We start from the raw sequence: 24,077 nt of genomic DNA, 5'->3' as shown, positions 1-24,077 counted from the left end.
AAGTTCCAAGGATAGGAAATAACACACAGCATTATGTAATAAAAGGATCAAATTAACAGAACATAAAACTGAAACATTACAATCAAAATGCATAATGAAATCATCTTTTCCCCCCACTTATAAGATCTCTAACAGAAGGTCATAGCTAGCCAGTACTTAAGACTCAGTCCTTCAAGTCTCTCAAGTAGGTGCTCAATGCCACACTGAAATCTCACAATCATTACAGATAGCGTGCTCTTAAAAGTCTTGGTTACTATGTCACTAAACACATTTTTTTCAAAATGAAAGACCCAGATTATTCAGTGAACAAAGAAAGGAATGAATCTATATTAAGTAGTAGGAGGCTGTTCTTAATTTTAAGATTATTTCTATAGCTTAGACTAGTAAAAATAAAATACGTTTAAAAACGGATATTCCTTAAATCTTAGACTGCTTTTCAAAAATGCTGTTCACTATTCTGAGCATTTTTCGTCTACTGAAAATTTCAGTGACCTAAATATAAATGAGCGCATAGAAAAACATCTCAAAAACAGGGTCAATCGTGAAAGTTACTTTTGCCAGCACTAGCTGATGTAGTCCATGTAGTACATTTTCTTTCCCCATTAAATTTTATTAAGTCCTGGTATTTTTGTTGGTTTCTGGGTGTCATCAGTTTTAATTACTATTGCTTTTTATTTTTTTTATGCTGAGTTTGAATATTTTTAATCTATCCCTTTTGTCTCCTCTTACCAAATAAAAGTAAAGAAACTAACTTAATTTTTGTCATAGTATATTTACCATACAGTTGCAAACCTCTATATAAATTAAAAGCAAATTAAAATGTATTTTAAATTAGATGGAAATGTGTAGAAAAAGATAAAGCTGCAGAAACTGAAGCAGGCTAATCATAAACGAAGCTAATAGCCTAATTACAAAGCTTACCATAAAAAAACAAAGCCCAAGAATAAACATAAAAATCTAAACAAAGGAAAAAGAGCTGTTCTCTTATTCAGACAGGCAGACAGTCATATTTAGACCCTTACACATTGCACAATATCTGTACAATTAAAATACAGATACTTGAGGCTGTTTGACTTTGGCTTGTTACTTGGCCATTCCTAAGTGCCATTATTATAGCATAGAAGGTCTCAAAATTCTGCTCCTGAAATTAATTACTTCAGGGAAGAAGAAACCATATCAACCTACTAAAGACCTTTTTTTTTTTTTTTTTGGTCTCTTTACTGTCCTATAGCTTGGGTTAAATATTCAAGATTTCAAGATTAGCATAAAGCATAAGCTTATCCCAGATATTAGTGCTATTACTCTTTCATTCTACCCACACTGACAACACTATGTGACCAAACATAGTATCACTGATTATTGTTTAGAGAGGCCATAAGCTGCAAGGGAATGCACTGCTGGCAATGATAGTACCCCATAGAAGAACCTTAAGAGCTAGCACAAAGTAAGCTGAACTACTGCCAATAATGTTGAATAGCTTTTAAAAAATATTCAAAGTATAGATAGGACCTAGGTCTATTCCATCAACTGCATTTAAGGAAGTCACCTGTCTGTAATTTGCTTCTTGACCCTCCATATGATATGAAGAAGTGATACAGAGCTTCTTTGAACATTGACACATTTTTAAAGCTGTTGAATTGCTTACAGAACACTGGCAAAATCTTAAATTTTGTCCAAAACCAGAGGTTCGAACCTATGGTGGAAATTAGAGATTTATTTTAAATAGTGCCTGTACTTCACAAATGCTAAATTTTGCCAAATACTAAGAAGGCACATCAAATTCTTAACTGGTAGTATACTTCGATTCCTAGCTTAAGCAACCAAAGGTAAAGAGATGGGGAGTGTGGGCGTGGAGAAGAGGACGGATATCCTGATATCTGCCCGGAACAATCTCTGCCCCCCTCGGAGTTCCTTTGTTTTGGCTTGTTTTGTTTTGAGCTGCAAGAACTCTGCAAATGGGTGTTCCCAGCTTCTGGCAGCCATATGTGCTGCCTACCATCTGTTTTCATTCCACTGTGCTATGGAGACCAACATACTTTATTTTTAGTGTTCTACATTTCCTGATGTTGCACGTAATAGGGATTACATCTCACATCTAAGCCACTATATGTGAAAAATCTTCTGTGGATAACTGATGAGTAAAGGCGACAGATTATCACACAGGATCAGATGAGATAATTTTCATTACTCTATTTCTCAGTGCAAGTATATAACTTATACTGAAGTTTGCTTGATTCCTGTATACCTGTGCTTTCTCTCTACACTGCCTACAAGGGGCTTCCTTCATATGTTTTAAAGATACATTTTCCCAGCAACTTCCTGGGGTGTAGGAAATTACTACTACAATTTTGTGGGTTGCCATGAGCGGTTGCTATTCTGCATGCAGCATTCAGAGTCAAAACAGGATATGAAGAAATAAACAGCTGTATGATCAACTGTAGAGAGACAACAGTACACTACAACAAATATTTGTTTGAAAGGAGGAATTCTGTGCACAGGCTCCCACACAGTTCTGTTAGAAACCATGCACTCCAAAATTAGTTTGCAACCATTAATGGGATAGTACAGTATTTATATAAAATTTGATTGAAACGATTTCACTGTTACATCTCAGTGCAGCTTTGGAAGGCACCCATAGCACACTGGACAGCTAGTAATTCTTTAAAACGCACCAAACTAAACTGAATTCTAGAAAACATTGCTGGTTTTACCTATATTGACATTAAGTCATACATTTCTCATCAACAGTATTTTTTCTTTCCCCATTTAACCTTCCCCTCCTCAAACTTCTAAGAAGCTGAGTAAGCACTGACTTTTAGCTACATATGCCCTGATCAAGATCTCCTACAACTCAACCAGTATCGTATCATTGCCAGCATAACTTAATACCCATACTTTTAGAGCACATTGCAGAACAGATCTTTCCACCATATAATATTGCAAATTCAGGATACGGTAAGTTATTATTAAGCAACTATTGATGAGGAATCACCTCTGGTTTCAAAAAATAACTAAAAATTTATTAAGAGTTGCACTGAAATAGAGATCAACAAAGAAAATTAGTGCCTTTAAAACAGCTTATGCATGATAGGGTACTCCAAAAGACACCCGAAGGAGTTCCATTTAACTTTTTCAGATTAGGTCTATTCAGTCTGAAGTTTTTACTCATTAATTCTTTCCTAAAATAAGCACTTTCATTCATTACATGTAATCTTACATTAAAGAAGTACTTCTTGATTAATTAGATTGGCGAGGCATTTTTCAATCTTTTTAATTCATTCAAACATTTTAATAATGGACTTCAACTACTCAACTTAAAATCATCCACTCAAACTGTAATCTGCAGCTTTTACTCTGCCCCCAGAGATTCTGACCAAAATTGTGAGAAAATTACTTTTATCTTACTATCTTTAAATTTATTCTGCCTTCTGCTTTCAAATTATCAAATGCAGTTAAGCTGTTCAGCAATTCCTCATAGTCCTCCATTTTAAGTAATACGATGCAAGAAATAATTTCTGTTTTAAAGCAGTATCTTTTTCAGCTATCAAAATCATGAAGTGGAAACATTTTTGTTAATTGGTGTCACCATGTCTTCTTTTTTTGCCTAGTTTCTTCCAACATAGTGCAGATTAGTCTAAAATACTTTTCTGTTAGGTTCCCACTCAAAATCTCAGAACTAGCATTTAGCTGAAACTAAATACAGGAAGAGTTTTGAATGGACACTGGCAAATTCACTTTGCATTAGTCAAGTGTAGACGAACACCCTTCCATACAGTTCCCTGTCACGGTGTTGTTCTGTATTAAGGGAGTGAGACTATCTCTTTCTAATCCCCCTCAAAATGTCAATTTACGTTCTGAAGCAAAGTATATAATCTATCATACATCATTCTGTCACGCCTGATCTGCCATGATCTACTACTTTTTAAGATGTCTGCGGTATAATTTTGATGCCTACGCTCACTGTGCATATGCAGTTTCCTAACAAAATCTGAATAGTCTTATATTTGCTTAGATTTGTTGGACAGTCAGCAAACATTTATTTCAATGTAAGTTATTTTTGACAATAATTTCAAAACAATATAGTGGTTGGAAGGGTCAAAAAAAAGGAACAAAAAGCTTTAAAAACACTGATCTTGATAACGTCACCTCTAATTTTAACTTATTTTAAAATAAAACTATAATTTGAACTTTGCATTATAGTCCTATAATAGAAAATTTCTTGTACAATCCAGCCATAGCCCTCTTCAAATTCTCTGATAAAGACTATCTAATCTGAACATTCACTTTATTCACAGCACTACTACATCTGACATCTTCTGGGTGGCAGTTTTTATTATACTCAATGCAAAGAAATTTAAGTGCTGCATTAAGGAACAGAAAAGCTGTATACACTTTTACATCAAATTTGGGAAAAGCATTCAAAGCCACTCAAGACAAGAGCTTAAAAAGTAATTTCAACCTACACATTTAATAAATCTTTTTAGAAGTGGGCAAATTTGAATTTATATAATTAAGAAGTATTTATAATGAATAATCTATTTTTTCATAGAAAAAAAATCTGATATTCTTACTCAGTTTTAAGTCTCAATTTCATATCACAGGCCATGACAATTTTAGGTACATAATGAACATTTCTTTCAAAATTAGTTTATTTTCCTAGCACACCATCATATTTCCAAACATTTCTAGGTATTAAATGCAAGTTTAATACTTAGATATATAACAAGATCATTTTAAGATTGCTTCCATATTTATCTTAATTTCAGCTCTTCTAGTTATTACATAAAATCATATTTTTCTCTTAAAATGTCTGTCTTCAATTATTCTTTAAAATCTTTTAAAATCATCACAAGCTTCTGTTGTAATAGGAAAATGGAATTCAAACTGTTTTTCCAAGGAGTAAAAAAAAAAACCCAGCACGCCAACCCCAAAACTCCAAATTAAAATAGCTTACAATTGCTCTGTGCTTTTACGATCATGTTTTGCTTCCTAAAAACTGTTTTCTTTTCATCATAAAGTTTAAGAAGAGGGTATTTAATGGTTCAATCCCTTAATTTTGGTGTTTGTTTTTAAAGCGAAGAGGTTTTCATTGTGACGTTTACCTATTCAATACACGTGCAGTTTCAAGTTGGCTAAATCGAAGCAGTGAAACAGGAAATAAGCTGCCAGCAGGATGAACAGGAACTGCCAACCAAATCTTCATGTTGTATCCATGGTATAACATCTTCAAGGAATCCAAAGAACATGTCTTTAGTTCAGGTTCTCAGAGGTCACTGAGTTTGATAATTATCTCCAAGCAATTTTCCCCACATCCTGTTAAGCTGTCTCTAAACAGCTGTGTGTGTTGCCATGCAGCTTCACCATCCCCTCCATGTAGAATTGCTCCCAACATAACTTCCGTCGCACCAGAAAAATCTGAATAGGAGCAAAGATTTTTATCTATTGGAGGAAATGATAAACAATTCAGTAAGCCACTGCTCCAGACAGCATATAATGCTAGAATGCATGTTAAAAAGGGTAACTTGCAATGAATGTTTAAGGATCTCAGTTGCAACTACTCAAATTCACCTGTCAATCAGTGGCAGGAAAACAAAAAAAACAGCAGCAAATTTTTAGTTAATATTTGTTTAGTGCTCGTGCTCAGAGGACCTAGTCAGGATTGAAGCCACCGCACACAGAAGCATCTATCCTTCCTAGTAAAACACAGAAGTATCTTGAATCCACTCTGTGTTCTTGCTAACCCTGCTCTGTTGCAGGTAGGGCTGTGTGTATTAATAAAACTGGGCTTTGTACCAGTTCTTTGTACCAATTTTGATTAAATGCACAGTATTTTCTTGACCTTGCTAAGAAAGACTGAGTTGGAAAAGTCAAAATGCATTTGCATTTAATTTTTAGTATTTGCACAGTGCTCTCTCCACATAAACTATTTATTTCCAGTTACACCTTTGCTGCATGATAGATTTACTACGATTATTTAAATTCCACACTTACCTCCTATCAGAGCAATTTCTGCTGTTGGAGAGCAAAGTCTCCACTTTATTCTTCCACTCTGAAATGTCTGACTGCTTGTCCTAATTGAAATGTTATCTATTTTTAGACCAACTGACTTGCACTCAAACTTCCAGCTGATGGAAGCAGAGGATGACCCCTCTTTTCGGGCTAAATAAACCTGAATGGAAAGAAGACATAGTCAGCATGTCAAAAACTGACATGATGAACACACATCTAATTAATCACTGTAACAAGGACATAAAATCTTAAGATAACACACTTTCATTCTTTATGAAGACTCCGAACCTTTAAAACTGTACATAGTACAATTTTGTATATAATCTCGTTCTGAATCCTTAAGTCTATTCCACAGTTAGGTAATTGTACATGTTCATAGTCCTTCACTAGGGAACACTAATCTATCTCAACATGCTTGGTAAAGTTTAAGCCACAAAAATACCTAAGATTATTATTTTAGAAAAAGCAGACTTCTGTTTTTTTGTATAAACGCACAGGCCCACACATGGTTTCATTTTCATTGTTCAGTAGTGCTGATGAAGAAAACTGTGTAATCAATATTTTGGATTATTCAGATGTGGCTGCTGGCTGCACACCACTTCTCCTAGGACTTGACATGTCTTGGCTAAAGCAAATCATACATGCTAGCCATATATAAATCCTGTATTAACATTATATGAACTGTTAGACATTTGCATAACTTAATGTAGTCCCAATGCTGTTCTAAACTTCACCTGGCTGAACAGTCAAGCTCATACGTTAACATCCATTAAAGCTACTATGAATCCTCATAAGAATTTTGTAATAAGCGTCCGATGATCCTTTCAAGTCTAGCATCTATTATCAGCAATCCAAGATAACGGACATTACAGATCAAAGAGTCAAAACTGCCATGATCCTTTTAGAATCGTTAGTTAAGAAAAGTTATCAAAATTCTGTCATGTCCAGGCTTCTGATTAATGTCATACTGAATGGACCTCGATAGCTCTTTAGTTTTTAATCTAGAAAGACCAACCCTGAATAAAATGATAATAAAACACAGTAGTATGTTTTATTAAAGATCCCACCCGAATATAGAAATATCATTGACAGACTATAAAACAGAATTTTAGTGTTAGTATGCATCAGGCATAAAAATGTTAATTCTCATGTTTAAGAAAGCTAAAAACCCCCAAAGATGTGAGGTGTTACACTGAAGATTACCTATGAAAATGTAACAATTTAACCTGCTTTCATGTGAATATAATCTTAATGTTCATGAAAGTGCTGATCTCCACACAATTTTTTTAAGTACCTCAGCTAGTTCTAGTAAGAGGTTTCCCTTGATCAAATCCTACTGAATTGCCATACTTGAGGTAAGGCAGCCACCATACTCCATTAATTACCACTTGGTTGAGGTGCACTAAACATAGGCTTTTAGGGATAAAAACTAAAACATTAGCCTGTCTCATCTTCCATTATAATATCCAAGCATTCAATCAGAAAAGCAGAAGTTAAAGTTTCCTTTTGTGTCTTTTTGACTGTCCTCTAACTTCCACATCCGGCTACTCTTTTTCCAGTATTATTTGAAAAAAGTCTGAATTCAGGGAAAAAGAGAAAGGAAAAAAAAAAAAAAAGGACTCATTCAAATTCTCTTCCACTGGAGCAATTCTTCTGGAAAAGCTTTCAGAAACCCATGGATTTCAGATCTACAAGTTCTTACATTCTTATTATCACCTGCTGTGGTCTACTTGTTTGAACCCTGGATGCCAAGTTATCTCTGGGTAACCTGATTAAATTTGTGTTTTGTACCTGTTAAGAGTTTTGCACCATAACGTCAAGTGACACTGAATAGCAAGAAAATGCGACGGAGATGGCTACTATCAGATTGGCCAAGATGATCATTTATCTGAATCATTTTGATCAACAACATTGCTAAGACAGAATACGTAACTGATGGTTCTTTTCTGTTACTCCTGGACTAATACCTATAGTTACCTTTACTGTGGCTTTTACATTTCCATTCCTTTCCATTCATCACATAGTAAATGATAAACAAAATATTTCTGTGAAGGCTCCTTTGGCCAGTAAGTTTCTCAGACAGCTGCTGAATCAAACTCCAAATCTGTATCTTGCAGATCTACTAGAGGCGTTACAAAAAGAACATGCAAACCCCAGACAACCTTTCCTTCTGCTGTCTCCCATAATACAAACAATCCCCAATGAAATGTCATTTTAGATTCATACACAGACATTCTGCAGGATGCTATCCCTCTAGAACTAACATGCCTTACCCAGAAGCCTGAGATATACCTGGATCTGTAGTTCCTAATTTCTCAAGGCCATCCTCTCATCCTTTATCTAGAAAAATTGAGGTGCTGTTGAATACAAGGGTAAAGTCTTTCTGCCTGGTCTTATGGATTGGTCCCTGCCTGTTTTATCTGATTAGTAGAGCTGAGCAGAACAGCAGACTCGTAATAGGTTTCAGTGCAAAGACAATATGTTTCTTGCAAAAGTGAGGATGACTGATCATTGGAGACTTCAAGATACAAGTGCTCAGACTTTTAGCAGATCCTAGGGAAGCAGAAAACAGTTGTCCCTCATTCTCAGTTTTTGTTACTTCTCTTTTCCTATTAGCCTACCCTGTTGTAAAATCTTTTATATTATTCTCCAGTTTCTTCCCTTATTCCTTCTCTTTTATGTAGAATAACCTCTTCAAGCTATTCCCCCATTGCATTTTGCAAGTCAGTTATGTGTAGACCCAGCACAGAAAACCTCAGAAGACAGTTATACACTTAGCTCCATTTTTCATCAATGGGAAGCAAACCATTGCCTAAGCTAGAAGAACATTTGGCCAGAGACCTTTCAGACTAGTAAAACATCAGGGGAAGAGCGCAATAACGTGCTACAGTCCCTGACAGGAATGCTCAATTCCACAGTTGGTAGCTGTTGCGGGAAAAGCTCTTTGCTAGTAAATGATCCCTTCCCATCTTACAGGCATCAGTTCTCTTCTTAGATTTAGAGCATATGACTCTGCTGCTGCTCAGTGTCCTGACAGATGGGAAGGAGTCTGGGCAGGGTATACAATAATCTGGATAACTGACAGGTTTTTGCCTTCTTGCAGATGGAACTGTAATATTTAGGATGACAATTTCTTCCTTTGGCTGTGTATCAAAGAGATATGATACACTAATAAAGGTATTCTCTAAAACAACAACACAAACGTTTTTTGGAGAGAAGTACTGCTTCTCAATAAAACAGTATTGTGCGTTTGCCCAAAAGCAGAAGGAGGAGGCCATTTTTTTAAATTTGGTGCTTTAGCAAGGATTTTACCTAACTGCAGATAATTCGGTCATCCTTTCTGAAAGGCAAGCTAAATTTATTTCCAATTTCTTAAATCATCTGATAATCTTATGTGAAGCTTAACAGTAACATTTACCAATATCAGCTAAATTCTGCAGGCACCAAGAGAGGTTTTGATGCCAAACACTGGCAAGAGTTTTCTATTTTATTGGAGTTGTCATACTTTTATGGTAGATTTTACGCTGTTAATAATTGTTATCCTTACCATTTTCCAATCTGTTTCAACCTTTCTCCAAATAGACTCTGCCTTCCAAACACCTGTTTCCCAGCCACTTATTTTTTCATTATTATTGGAAATCCGTGTATAACTATCTTCTACTATATTGTAGATGAGGTGGAAGTGTTTAGTTGTCTTCTCTTTTTCAGAGGGAATAAAAATTACTTCTTTTCTTTTCTGAAAAAGGCAAAAAACACAAGCACCTTCATTCCCCAATACATTTCAGTAAGACTATGTTACTTTTAAACAGCATGCCATGGTTTCCTAATTCAGTTTTGCTGCCAACTGAAAAACATGTAATTTTTAAGAGCAGTCATGGACAAAAGTGTTTCTGCAAAACAAAAGTTTTAAACCAGTTTCCTACAATAGACCTGCACCTTTTCCAGAGGGGAGCAGTAATTTTATTTTTAAAATTTTCACATAATTACTTTTAGAAGTAAATTATTAACAAAATAACATAAAATTAGCAAATTTAAGTAAGATGTTAGCATGCTAGGAATAGAAAACTTATATGTTGAGTATATTCGTTGTACAATCAATAAGTAAATGGTTATTTTGAATAGCAAATGTAATTCTGTGATTATCATATACAGGAGCTTGTATATGACAGTTTACAAATCAACTTCAAAAAACGGAAGGTACAAACTTCGTAACTTCACAGTATTTTTTTTTTTTTTAAAGATTTGTCATTGTTCTTACGAGTTTCAGCAAAGCAGAAATTAAATCTTCTGAACTGTGGAGAACTGAAATAAACTCTTAGTTTCTCAAATTTAAACAATCCCACAAAGCTCATTAATTTCACCTAACTGGTTCTGTTTAGGATTGTCCGTCATTCTATATGACAGGATCACTACAAAACTGATGTAATGAGTGATGGGCTAAGTCACACCTTTGCATGCTTGCTCAAGCTAACTATGGCTATGGTTCTGGGAAACTGTATTTTAGCATAAAATAATTAAAAATAAAATCTTGCTTTCGGACATAGTCAAAAACATTGGTATGAAAATCAATTGAGCTTATTATTTAAGAGATTGTTCCATTTACACAATCTTAATTGTTCCCACATTGTTTTATTAACAAAAATAGTTGGTAGAAGCCTGCTTCTAGGCTTTAACCAATAGTAACTAATAATATAAATAAACATTTTTTAAAGTTTTCCCAACTGCTTTCAACTGCCTTAAACTTTCTAGTTCTGTCACACTGTAACTAATTAGAAGGAAAAGAAGTATTTTTTATTAACTTGTAAGAGCACTTTAGAGCACACACACTTTAGATCAAGGATTCCCAAACATTTTTAGAATCAAAAGACCACCATAATCCTCAAAAATTTCTTATGGGCCTCTACTGAATTCACATCAAACTTGCACCTAATGTTTTTGCATTTCACTGTTTGAACTAAATCTGTAGGCTACCTACCATAAGTGCTATTCCTCTGCAGACCATAATCATAGAACCTCTAGTTAGCTACCTCTAAGATGGTCACCAGTGCAAAATTTAAATACCTCTGGACCAATTTCACCTCTGGCTATTCGCCAAGCCATTGAACCAGATGTCCTTCCACCGTATTCTCCAGGTTTAGGCGTTTTAGGAGAAATGAATTCAACAAGCTCCACAATTGTTCTTTCCAAGAGCTCTCTTTTTCTATTTTCTGACAAAGATTGTTGTCTCTGAAAATACATTTAAGAAACAAAGTAAAAAATTCAGAAAAATGGTATTTGCAATTCTGCTCTAGAGTGACACCAATGGGGAAAAAAAGAATTGAAAAAACAGACAAACATTTAAAGTCTAGACTGACTGTTAGAAACATTAATCTTATACCACATGTGCAAATATAAATCAGTCATAACTGCACAGTTATTCGACAGCAATGTTTTTTCTGTGAACTTGCATACACTAACTATGTGGATTTCTTTTAAAATGAGGTTTAAGCTATGTTTATAATACATTTGCTTGCATGATAAAATACTTTCATAGCATATTTTATAGCTATTCATATGTATTCTGTACTGTAGCGGTTCTTGATATTATTTGGGGGAAAGAGAAAGCAAGCATAATTATTGTGTCAAATTTTTCTTCTCTAAGGTGGAGTGATTTGGCTGGCAACAGTCTTGGTCTTGTGATTAAGCCCAAACAAAAGATTCAGTCTCTGAAAGAGTTATTTCACAGTGACTGACTCTATCATAAACAAACTATGACATTCAGATTTTTGCAGATATCAGAAAACTGAGAAAAACATATCACCTACGCTTCCAGGTAAATTAGTGGAAAAGAGAAAGAATTATATAACACGCTTTTTTTGCTCACATCAATAAAACTACGGACATTTTTTTGGTACACAATTTACAAAAAAATCATTGAGAGGCTGGGGTTTTGTCTCCATGATTTTCACATCAAATATACAGAGCTGATATGCGAAGCCTTCTTCCTTAACTGTGGATACACCCACACAGCGTTGGAAAATTAAGTTCAACATTGATGCAAATGATTACACATCATCTTTTTTTTCCCACTTTGGTGATCACCCAAGGCATGCACACTCAGCCCACTAGGACCTGAAACTTCAGGCCAATAAGTATTCCAAAGTATCTCAAAAACAGTCCTGACCCCAGAAAGTTTTGCTATTAGGGATCATAAAAAGGCATTTGAAGGGTTTTTGTCCCAGACAACAATGTGGAACTGGATAAAGAAAGTAGATACAGAGAAATGATGAGAAACAGCTCCAGCTGAACAAATTCCAGCTGCCAAATACCAGCTCTCCCACAGCAAGGGGGAAATACACCTCTGCTTGTGTTGATGGATGACAAGCAGTGACTCCAGCAGTTCCTCATGAAACACCAGGCCTTCCTGAATCCAACGCTTGCCTGGGCGCTTTGGGTATCCATATGCCGTACTACAGATCTCACTCCAGCTCAAAGGAAGTTTGATATGGCTTACCCTAAGTTAGCAATACTAATCTACAATTTTCTTCGAGCCATTTTGATGTAGGAAAGCCAGTGTCAGGGATCATCACCACTGAAATTAGTGATGCCACACTGAGAATTGGTTGCCCTTGCTCTGCAGCTGTTGTAATAGTATCTGAAAAAAAAAAACTGTTAAAGAACAGTGCTTCAACACAAAAGGGGTGTTTCAGAAGACAGGCCTGTTCTATGTATGATACAAGAAATTAGTAAGTTCCTCAACTGTAAAGTATGCTAATTCTTGCCATGTCCCCCTACCCAGCAGACTCTTACATATCAATGCTAGCAGCCTGTAAGACATGGATAATGCTCAGACTCTGCAGAGATCAACACTGCCTGCAGTGGGAAAACCTGTAACTACATTTCCTACAAATGACATTGTCATCAATAGCATTCATGTACTGAAATGGATTCCAAGAACTCCATTATCAACTGTCATGGCTCAAACTTCCTGCTTTTGTTCTTTCTTAAGGTATTACCCTCTACATACATGCTCAGGCCGCGCCTTTCTTTGGCAGACAAAGGGAATAGGAAGGAAGAGGGGTTGAGAACTGTATGTTTAAAATCAGTTCTGCATCACATGCAAGTTATGTTGTTGATGCTTCCTGAAGGACTGTGTTTTGGGAGATGGATAACCTGTGATTTAAGTGGACCCACTGCTGGGTAAGCAACAGATTTGAGGGTAGAAATTGGATTTCAAACCTTTAAACAAGGAATACTGGTTCAGCTCACATCAATCACCATGAGATGGTCGCAATTCAACCCAAATTACTAGTTTTCCTTTTAAGAGCTGACCTGGCTGTAGCTATAATCATTCACAATCACTACCAAAAAATGGGGCCTCGAGCAAATAAAAAGTAATTTGTCTCCCTGCCCCACCATCCAATTTCCAATGAAGACAGTGAAAGTTCAGGGTCCTCTCCTCACTTTCTACAGGGGTAACATACAATGGACTGAAATGGGGCACTGCCTATTGTAGGTAACATACAATGGACTGGAATAGGGCAGTGCCCATACAAAGTGGGTGAAGAAAAAGTTTGTAGTCAGGGTGTGATATGGTACTATAGAATAATATCAGATGGTTGGTAATCCGCAGGCTACACACCCATTTAGGAATGCCTGGCCCAAATAAAACACATGGTATTTCTGAGAAGTAAAATAGTGTACTGAATAGATTAAGTTATCCTTGCCTCTTTTCCATTTAACAGTGACAGTCACTCAACATCCTTTGAACTGTTGAGTTGTCTCTGCTTGGCCACTAAACAGACAGACACGCAGAGAAATAATTACCAGAGCTGTTGCTCTTTATGCAGGAAAGCATGATACTGATCTCTTAGGTTCCATTTTCACTAACATTGCAGTCTAGGTGATAATGTATACTGCATACTGTGCTTCTCTTTAGTTGTAACTTAGAAGAATTGAACTTGAAAGATGCAGTGTTGGAGCTCTGCATCAAAAGATACCAAGATTATAATCCCTCCTAGTAAAGTTAGCGGAGGCCTCTGCCTACATCAGTTAGCTGCTGAATAGGTTGCAGTGAAGGAAACAGCATACTAGCTGAAATGGAGACTTATGATTGAGCAGCGTAATGGAAACCTGCTATAAAATGTGTTGATCATTCTAGGGGTGAGCTGCCTTACCCCTCTACTGACCGCAGAAGCTGCTGAATTCGACATGGAGATCCTCAGACAGCAACTTTTTAATGCCCCTTGATTCCCACTGCATTGTCACCTTAGTGTGAACTTTAGGAAAGGCCCTTTGACTAGGACAAATGTAAGAAAGAAAAACTGTTCTTTTAGCAATCCGATGGCAAACTGCCTCTAAGTCCCTGAAATCCAATTCCAACTATAACAGACAAAAGAAAAAAGGAGTAAGAGCAATTACTTACAGGGATTAAATTTATTATCAACTTAGTAAATTAATCAAACATATTCTGAACAGCTGCTGGGCAAAAGGAAGTGTGTGTGGGAAGAGGGCAGTGTGAGTATCATTCAGCTTGTAGAAAGGGAGAGTAAGTTGTTCCTCAGAATAAGATACCATCAAAAAGACTGACAAAGGTGTTTTAACAGAATCACAAGACAGCTTTAATAATACTGGAAAGCAGTAGGGGAAGTGTGCAGCATAGAGAAGAAAGGGCTGGGATTTTCCACGTGTAGAGAAAGGAAGATAGGAGAAATACAAGAGCGTCTTGGAAGTGCGTGTATAGCTTTCTTCCCTGTATTCGGCTTTTAATGAAATTTTCATTTAAAACATGACCAGAATGCCTGTTCTTTCTGTTTGAAAAGTGCTCATGTCAGCTCATGAGCTCCACAGTCCTATAAAGTAGGTGGAAAAAAAATAAGAAACAGGCCAATAGACCAACATGCAGCACCATCTGTTGGAGATGGCAATGCACTTTTTTACTGGAGATCTCTAGACTTCTGTAAGTGAAACAGAGCATGATCCTATGGTAACACCATTGAGGCGAGAAGGAGGTCAGGCAAGCCAGCCCATGCGTCAGTTGCCTGTACTTTCCTGATTCCATCAATCTTGACAGAGTAATTTTTCAACTTACTAGCGCCTCATTTCCAAGGTTATCTCTCCCTACAGACAACTGGTGGAAGAGAAGAGTCTGGTGACTGGTTTCTATTGCCAGTAGGTCAGAAGAAAGGCCCCTCAGACCAGTTCTGTAGTCAGTAAGGATTCAATGCTCGGACACCATTAAATTCCTGCAACCCTGCACAAAGCGCATGCATTCCTCAACTTGAATTTCTGATCCTTTACCTCCTTTTATTTTGCTACTCTGTGGTCAGCCTTCTCAGTGCTCCACTCTGCTATGTGACTCTGATTTTTCATTACTGATATAACATTTGAGGCCAGGGCTTCAAATCATAAGTCCAGCTCAATTCTTCACACTCTTAGTGTGTGGCTGTAACCCTCAAGCCAGCAGGCCTCTAAAAGGCATAATCTGTTTATTAAGCCATCAGCTACATACTATCACAGGAACTAAAGTTTCTATGCACAGGAATTAGCCCTGGAAGGAAGTGGGGACAAAATGGAACCTTACAGGTGGTTCAAGGTTTTGTGGTATTCTCGTATATTGAGTCAAGAAAAGTTCATCCTGTCCCAAGTAGGGAGTGGAAGAAGCTTAGCAGAGAGTTCCGAGTGCACTCGGGTTCTATGACTATGACATGCAGGTACAGATGGCTCCATGTGTTTTGGGGACGTTAGGCATGAACAGTACATGTGGCTCTGAGCCAAAGCTCTACTGATATCAACACTTCTTGAAAGTCTTAGAAACAGCCTGCGAATCATTCCTCCCACTTCCTAGAGCTTGTAAAAAGTCACAGGAAACAAGTTAGGCCTACATTTTTACAACTATAAATACTATTGTTTTCAAGTTATAGCATTATTGATGTGGAAAATGCTCAGCCGCCCTCAAGGAGTCCACATAGTTACACAGCAGTTGTAGTTTAGCCCCAACATCTGCTGATGCGCAAGTCTATTCCAAAGCCATCAAGAAAGCATATATACACACAGTATATATATTATATATAAAAACTGCATATACAAACACATTTGACTATGTAAGAGATAATATGATAATCCTTTTACATACCATTCTTTATCTTATTTCCCTTAAGTTCAGCACTGTGACTGATTCTTATATATTCAGTGTAAAATGAGGTCTGTATAGTTAGCAGCATTTTACATTCCATAGCGCATGGACATTCCTCTCAGGTTACCAAATGCATTCCTTTGTTCAAGGACTTCATATTCTGGAAAGACACTTACGTTTCACTTAAAGAAACCCATTTAAGAAAAGTTACATACCGTTTTATTTAATGCGTTAATTGTTTCACGTAGTGTAGCTTCACTGAGTGCTGTCCTTCTAGACAGTACTTCTTCATGCTTACAGCTGTATCTCCAGGTGACATCAACAACCTCAAGCACAAGTTGAAGAAGAAAATAAAGCAACCAAAAATTCCCATGTATCTTGCTTCATTTAAAGAGGCTAGCTCCAAGTGTGTTTTTCTATAATAATTCTGGAAATCACACTAAGATGAAATCCATCACACACTTGCCTCAGGGCAAGTTTGTTTTTAATTAACATAATTGCTCCTACCTCATCTTTGGAGAATGCAATTATGTAGGAGAGCTTCTTTCCCCACCCAGTTTCATAGAGAAGAGGTTTATCACAGACATTTTCACAGGGATCACAATGAAGCCATCTTTTCTGAGATGAAGAATATACTTCAGTCCACACATGATCTATATAACAAAGGCCAAGAATAAACAATGAATTATAAGGATAGATCCTCTCTTCTAATATTGCAGAATATTGTAACCGTTCCCGATTTATTAAATGAAGGAACGGGTGAAAGAACATGTTTTCCGTTCATCTACATTCAGAAAAGTTACCAGAGCTTTCTCTTTCTATCTTAGGATCATGTTCCCTTAGATTCAACTAAAGACTAACATTCTGAAGTCAATCATCTAACCTTACTTGCAGAACTATATTTCATCTCATCAGGCAAGACAAGGAATTGAATTTATATTGTCTTTGTTTGCTGAACTGCATAACTTCATATGCTGCCTGATGGCTAATATAATCTGAGAACCATAAAATATATCATTTTGCATAGGTTTGTATTAACATTATGATATTCTAGAATACTGATACCTGTACAGTCCCAGACATATCTAGCTTCAAATCCTACAGCTCTGCAACACAGCGTAAAACAGTTAGCCCACTCGCCACAGCGTCCACATCTGGTTTCCAGAAGTTTTTCAGGATTGTTATACCTACAGGAGAAAAACAAAACCAAACCAGAATATTTGAAAATACATTTCACCTTTCAAAATCTTTACATCACGCCTGTCCTTGTGATGATTTGAACAGATTCCAGTGCCACTCAGTCCACAGAAGACAATGGAAATGATTGCTGTAGTGCACAAAACAAGTGCGAGCAGAATGCTACTTTTACTTTGACTCACATGACTCCATCACGTTTACCACAGCACTGAAATGAATCTGTTTTTTTCAGTTTTCAAAATTGACTTAGACTTCATTTTAAAATATGATTTTTGTACCATGGTCCTTTTGATAGTTAGCAGAATTATAAAAAAATTGGATATTTGCCCTTTTGCTATAGACTCAGCAAAAGATGTGCATTACCCTTTGTGATTTCCCATCGAAGTGAAAGTTTTCCTTGAAATAACAAAAACCTACCTACATAGTATGCCAATATTCATGTATTTTATTTAGAAATTGTACTTTATCAAAGTAACAGTAAAATAAAATAAGAAGAATATCAGACAAGTATTCAGAACAAAGCCATGTAAAAGAAAGCAATATTTTGTTTTTAAAGATCTCTAATTTTATAGAGCAATTGCTGGTTCATCAACCATCCTATCATGTTGCTTGAAACGGCTTCTCTAATCTTTCAACCAACAACTTATCACTTATTCACAAAACACACAAATGCAAAGCTGTTTCTGGAAAGACAAGAAAAAAGACAACGCAAATCTTTGAATGCTCACCTTGGGAATCTATTACAGAACTGACACTGGTTGCAGTAATGATTTTCCACTCGACTGACATTCCACCTTAGATCATCATCAGTAGGCAACAGGTAGTCACTTTTAGGCTCTGTCTGACCACCACACCTGCTGCAAGGAAGATTATTTACCCAATGAAAAAAATCATTCTTAAACCAGTCCAAGAGCTCCAACAACAAGAAGTCCTCTTCATTCACATGTGCACCTGTGAAATTTACACAACACAGTTAGGTCAAATGAAAAAATAATTCAGTTGAACTTTCCAGTATCTACATAAATCACCATCTCTGGGCCTTTATTACATTTTTTAAGTCTCATTATAAAAAAAGCTTCATATGTTACTTAAGCACACACAAAAAAGAAAATCTAAATTCTCAAGACTGAATAACATCAAACTGTATATATAAAGAACAAAAAAATGCACTCCTAAACACTACAGCTAGAGTGAGAAGAAGGAATTGCTCAGGAAAACAAGTTAGATACACAGTAAGGCCCCGCAAAGTTCCTCATGCCCCTCATATTCTTCCAGGGCTTCAGAGAGAGTGTGTTAATTCTTTTTCTGCTCCTAAATATTCTTTTCCTATTCTTAGATATTAAATTAGCAATAACAATTGCTTTGATTTCATAATCCCAAAGAACCAGACACCACCAGCAGACTAGACAACCGGGTGTAATATGAACAGACTTTCTACAAACATGACTTAATTACTATAGAACATGTACATATACCATGTGAACAAAGTTGAGTTTGTTTATAAATTCCACAAATAAACACCTTTGTCAGCTTACCCAAGCTAGACACAGGATGTCTTTATTTTTCTGCTCTAGCCAATTCCACCACACTAGACCACCAGACTCTTCTGGCCCATTTTCCTGTGTTCACAACAGGTGTTAGAATCTACTCACACACTGTCACTATTCCACCACCTGGAAACAATCCCACTTTACCTAATTAACAAATTTAAAAATACAGTCTTCCAAAAGAGATCCATCCTTTCTAACTCCTTAAAGTCTTTAAATGTCTGTTATGCTCCAATGCCCAGAGAGATAGTCTTCCTTCTCAGATTCATAAACATTCAAGTAAGTCCTCCTATTAACTCCATCATCTAGGCCACACTGCAATTATAGATATTAATACCTGGTTATTTTATGTACCACAGCTTGCTTGTAGTCACAGTGCAGACAGGTCTGACTAGTGAATATGAAGATACAAAAACAACTTATAAAAATGCTGTTTAAAGGAAGTTGAAGGAAGTTGCACCAAATTTGTGCACTCGCTCCTTTTTCAGGATGGTGAAGAAACACTAGGTAAGATGTATGTTTTACTTATTTAAGCTCAATTCACATCTTCCTCTGAAGCTGAAGTAGTCTTTGGTATGAAAGAGTCTGTGGGGGCCCTAACTCTATTAAACACCCTTTGCCAAGACCATGAAGCGCATGAGAAAATATCATCTGTTAATCAAAGCAAGAAAACCTGACTTTTAATTGTAGTAAAATTTCCATTTTTACTTATTATATGTGAAAAACATTTGTGCTGAAACACTGAGACAAGGTGTTATTGCTTACAAAATGGATATGCTTTTATATTCAAACTTTCTGCTAAAAACTGAAATGAGAAGATTTCAAGTACATGCCATTTTTTCTTTTCCTGGATACAACATACAAACCAAACCCATCTATGAAAATATGACTGCTATCATATGAATGTTCTTCTCTTGGTTTGTAAAATAAATCCTTCATGAAAACATTGCATGGAAAGAATGACGAATGTGATTTATTTGAACAGAAAACAGTTGGCTGTGACATGCAGCTATTTTTGACTGCACAATCCATCTTTCTAATGGAAAGTGGCGTAAAGGGAAACAGTAAAAGAAAGTCTGTACTTCTGATCAAAAGACCATAATCTTCCTAGCCTTTATGAGCCAAAAATGCCTATTATGCATTCTAAGGGAAGTCCTAACAACAAGTGTCCCCCAGCACCAAGCAGTTATTCCCACAGGTGAGTCTTAATACAGCAATACAGATAAACCAAAGAAGCTGAAAGGGCCAATTACCCATACATCTCATACACAGTCCCTTTCCAAAGGAATGTTTCTATAACGCTCTTCAAAAATGCTTTCAAACTGGCACAGTCCAGAACAGTGGAGTTCCATCCCTTCCGCTTTATTTGTATCTAAATTAAGGTCTGGAAGCCATTTTGAATAGATCAGCTTGATGGCTTGGGAAGAAGCACCTGGAAACACCACCCTCCTCCTTCCTTCTCCTTTTTAATAATGTGCAGAGCAGAATTAGAGCAGAGTCTAAGAGGTATATGCTTGTCTTTATTTTCCTTTTTACAGGACTTTTTACAGAAATATTTTTCATTTATTACTGCTAAGTCTCTTTTCCCCATTGCATTGTCCTATGCTGCTGAATGAGAACGCTCTGTACTTGTTTATGTGGTTTCCTACTTCCCAGTATAGCTTTATAAAAAGAGAAAAATTACTAAGAAAATCCATTGTCAAAAAGTTCCCTAATGCCAAAGGCACAATTACATATTAGTGTGTGGCTGTGTGAGACATCACAAAGTCATTTATAAAAAAGATTAAAAGAGCTTATTTTTGGTTTGCAAATCGACAGCACTCCCATCAAGTTAGCAGAATTGCTTCAAACAGAGTCTTCTATCAAAGATTCACAGTGAAAAGGATTTTTTGGTTTAAATATGGTTTTGGGATCGTTTTTTTTTTTTTATATTTACCTCATACAAGTAAAATGTCACTATATTGCTGAAACAAATCTGTCACTTGAAAATAGAAATATGTCATTTTTAACTGACAAAGACTTTGTACATTCAAAACAAATTCGCATTTATGAAGAAAAATAAATTTTAGCCACTGATGCCACAAATATTTATGCCTGCATTTCACTTCTAGCTCCAAGAGGATGGCATGTGAACAACCCTATCCATTTAAGCATTAGCAAGAAAGGTGATTCTTTATATCAGGCTGTGTCTTGGAAAGGTCTCATGCAAAATCTCATCAATAATATCACTTTAAAAAGAGAAGCAGTATTTTGAAATTTTATTCTGAATTTGGAATTGTAGTACGTACGGGAAAATTGCACTCTGACAATGTCAAAACAATGACTACTCAAACAAGAAGCGCCTCTCCTCTTGTTGTATATATTTCACTCTAGATGCAAAGAATATAACAGTACATGCTCACCCCATTTGTTTCCCCAGCATTGTTAACTACTAATTCAGAAATTAAGAGTTCAAGATTTCTACGTGAAAGCAGTAAAGGATGGATGACAAAAATGAAATAAAAAAATATAACAGAAGTAAGGAGAGAGAAAAGTAGAAAATTGGAAAATTAGAAAGAAGGTAATTTTAATTTAGAGACAGCATTTGGAACCTGCAGACATATGACCAAATCCATACACCTAAAGCATAGTAGACATATGCATCATCCAGATGTTTGAAAGAATATTTCTAGTTTCATATACAGTATAACTTGGTAGCATTACCTTTGTCCAGTCTTGTAGCTTGTGCTAGCTTTTTCTGAGCCTTCCCTTTCAATTGCTGGAGGGGAATTGAAGCTAGTGCTTTCTGCTGGATAGAAGGATTCTCATACATCAATACAAGATGCTCAAATTTTGTTTGAAGTGTTTTCAGGATATTTGCAGCCTGCAAAAGGATTTTCAGTCACAAGATGATTTATGAACTTTCACCTTAAGCCAGAATAACCAAGCTCTCCTATTTTAGTTTAAGGCAGTCATAATTCTATACTCATAGTTACATTACATATTTCTTTACAGGTGAAATGTTTATTTGTGAAGATATCAACAAAAATTGCAGACACCACCACCCAAGCTGTAAAGCCAGCCTTGTCATCTTTGAGCATTCTGAATGGTGTCCTGAGTGAAAAGTGTACTGATTCAGGGAGAAGAGAAAACTGTTTTTAAAGACACCTCTGATGGCAAAGTTTTTACTTACTCCTCCCCCCGCTTTTCTTTTGGATACCTTTTACCTGAAATCCACGAAAGAACCTGCAATTAATTCCATTTCCATTAATTCCACTGCTGCGCCAGTTCACAGAAGTCTGTTATTGATGAATGCTGCTTTTCTATTTCTTATTCATGAATGCTGCTTGTCTACTTCTACTTCCTTCTCTCACAGATCAGCTCTGGTACAGATTTGAATAGATAGCCCTGTGACCATATACTGAACAGTGCATTTCACTAGAAATCGAATGTAAGAACTAGGCTTCTTCAGGCAGTTATCCTAAGTGTCGCTTAGTGGCAACTACATGTTGTACCCAATAAGATACACCCATATCTACTAAAATAAATAGCTGAAGTTAATAATAGTGGAGTTAGTAGCTAAGCAAACTATTTACTCCCATTTAAAGGGGGACAACACAGAAAGTGAAATGGGATTTTAAAATTAAGAGTCTGGCATATTTTGGGGGGAAGCCTGTGGCGCTGCTAAATTACCTTTTCTCTACTGCTAGATCATGCTTCAGTCTTTAGCCTTGTTAACTACCATCTTTGTTTCATCAAAAATCCCACACTTTCCTGAGATGCTAGCAGCAAACGCAACATAGTACAAAGGTGTTAGAACTCTTCAGAAGATAACTTCTTTCAAAGGAGCATTTAATTTAGGAGAGATTATTTTGATGCTGGACAGTACTACTGGACCAGTCCTTACTTTTCATAACTGCTAGAACAGAACTGGTTTCACTCTTCCTGGAGTTCATCAGCTGTAGGTAACTGGTTTAACATCATAAACCCAATTGTGTTCAGATTCACTTTAATGCAAGTTGAAAGAAATAAGGGAACTTAGGGACTGCCAATGGCTTATAGATCTTCATGTTCTGTCAGCTTCCTGAAAGAGTGTTCAGAGATACTGCTCAGCACAGCAGAAAGTCTCCCAGATTCTTTGACAATTCAGATTTTCCCACTTGCAAACACCATCAGTGTTACAGCAGTGCTTAACTGGTTTCATGGAAGCCACCGTATACCAATGAAGTCTTATGCAAACATCTAGAATGTGGTGAACCTCACTGCAAATCTAAATTTGGATACCTCTTTCCTATAATCACTATGTCATCCAAGAAGGGATCAGAATCCATCCACGAGAATAATGACTAGCCAGAGCTTTCCTTTCTCCAAGTCTCAAGAAGGCCTTACAGTAAGAAACGCAGAAAAGACACAGATGAGGCAAAATAACGATAGGTTTGGTCCCTAGAACTGTACCATTTAAGAACATTCCTGGGCTGCCTCAAGTAAGCCACTTTTCCCTGTGCTCACCAGGACTCCCATGAATCACAGGTGTAATGCACAAGCAAGAAATAAAAATGCTTGCACTACAAAAACCACTCTAAATCTCTCTGACATCTGACAGCAGTGCATACAACAATAATACAACTATACCTCTGCGGTATACTCACTGAAAAACAAAACACGTACTGCTGTGCAAGCAAAATGGCCAAGTCATAGCCAGAAGGTATTTTATGGACTTCCTTCCAATCAACCCAGACTATACAGACCAAATTCAACGGCTCAGAGAGCTATCAGTAGAATTCCCTGAAGAGATCAGCTGAAATACAGCATTCTAATAGAGTGCCAACATTACATTAGCAATGTCTCTAAATTGTAGTAAGTTTGGTCCCACCACCCATGTTGAATCTCCAGAAGCATGGAAAAATAATAATTGCAGAGAAATGGATCCACAACTCTGATGGCTAGCATAAGTCAGGGCAGACTAGCCACACATGAGAAGGATTAACCTCAGAATACACTGTGTCAACTTGAAATTTGCAACATTTTTCTCATTGCAAGATCAATGCAACTTTTAAAGCTTTACAGCTTCCAGTACTAACCAGTACTGCAGCAAGTCACTCTAGAGGTTTCACAATCACTTCCAACCACCATTGCAGAAGCGGCTGAAACAGTAAAAATCAAGAAGCAGATCAAAAAAAAAAACCCCAAACCTCAAACAAATTCAAATAAACCCAGTCAGTATATTTTAG

General features: G+C 36.5%; 1 protein-coding gene across 6 annotated transcripts in view; it reads right to left on the bottom strand.

The window, feature by feature from the left end:
- Positions 1-24,077, bottom strand: part of NGLY1 (N-glycanase 1) — a 35,847-nt gene that overhangs the window by 6,317 nt on the left and 5,453 nt on the right. The window contains exons 4-12 of one of the 6 annotated variants that reach the window (XR_012672629.1): positions 21,571-21,730; positions 18,049-18,271; positions 17,189-17,310; positions 16,631-16,776; positions 16,339-16,449; positions 11,071-11,235; positions 9,557-9,745; positions 5,992-6,169; positions 5,103-5,415 (exon numbers count right to left, since the gene is read on the bottom strand). Coding sequence is in view for 3 of the 6 variants with exons in the window: in XM_075143393.1 (XP_074999494.1) it covers positions 5,264-5,439; positions 5,992-6,169; positions 9,557-9,745; positions 11,071-11,235; positions 16,339-16,449; positions 16,631-16,776; positions 17,189-17,310; positions 18,049-18,271; positions 21,571-21,730 (1,470 nt within the window). In the remaining 3 variants the exon portion in view is untranslated. Of the gene's footprint in view, positions 1-18; positions 5,440-5,991; positions 6,170-7,952; positions 8,563-9,556; positions 9,746-11,070; positions 11,236-16,338; positions 16,450-16,630; positions 16,777-17,188; positions 17,311-18,048; positions 18,272-21,570; positions 21,731-24,077 lie in introns of those variants that run through there. The other 5 variants (XR_012672628.1, XM_075143393.1, XR_012672630.1 and 2 more) reach the window with 5 other exon arrangements.

This window comes from Calonectris borealis, chromosome 2 (genome assembly GCF_964195595.1).
Source record: "Calonectris borealis chromosome 2, bCalBor7.hap1.2, whole genome shotgun sequence".
NCBI lineage: Eukaryota > Metazoa > Chordata > Aves > Procellariiformes > Procellariidae > Calonectris > Calonectris borealis.
This window is presented reverse-complemented; position numbering and strand designations above follow the sequence as displayed.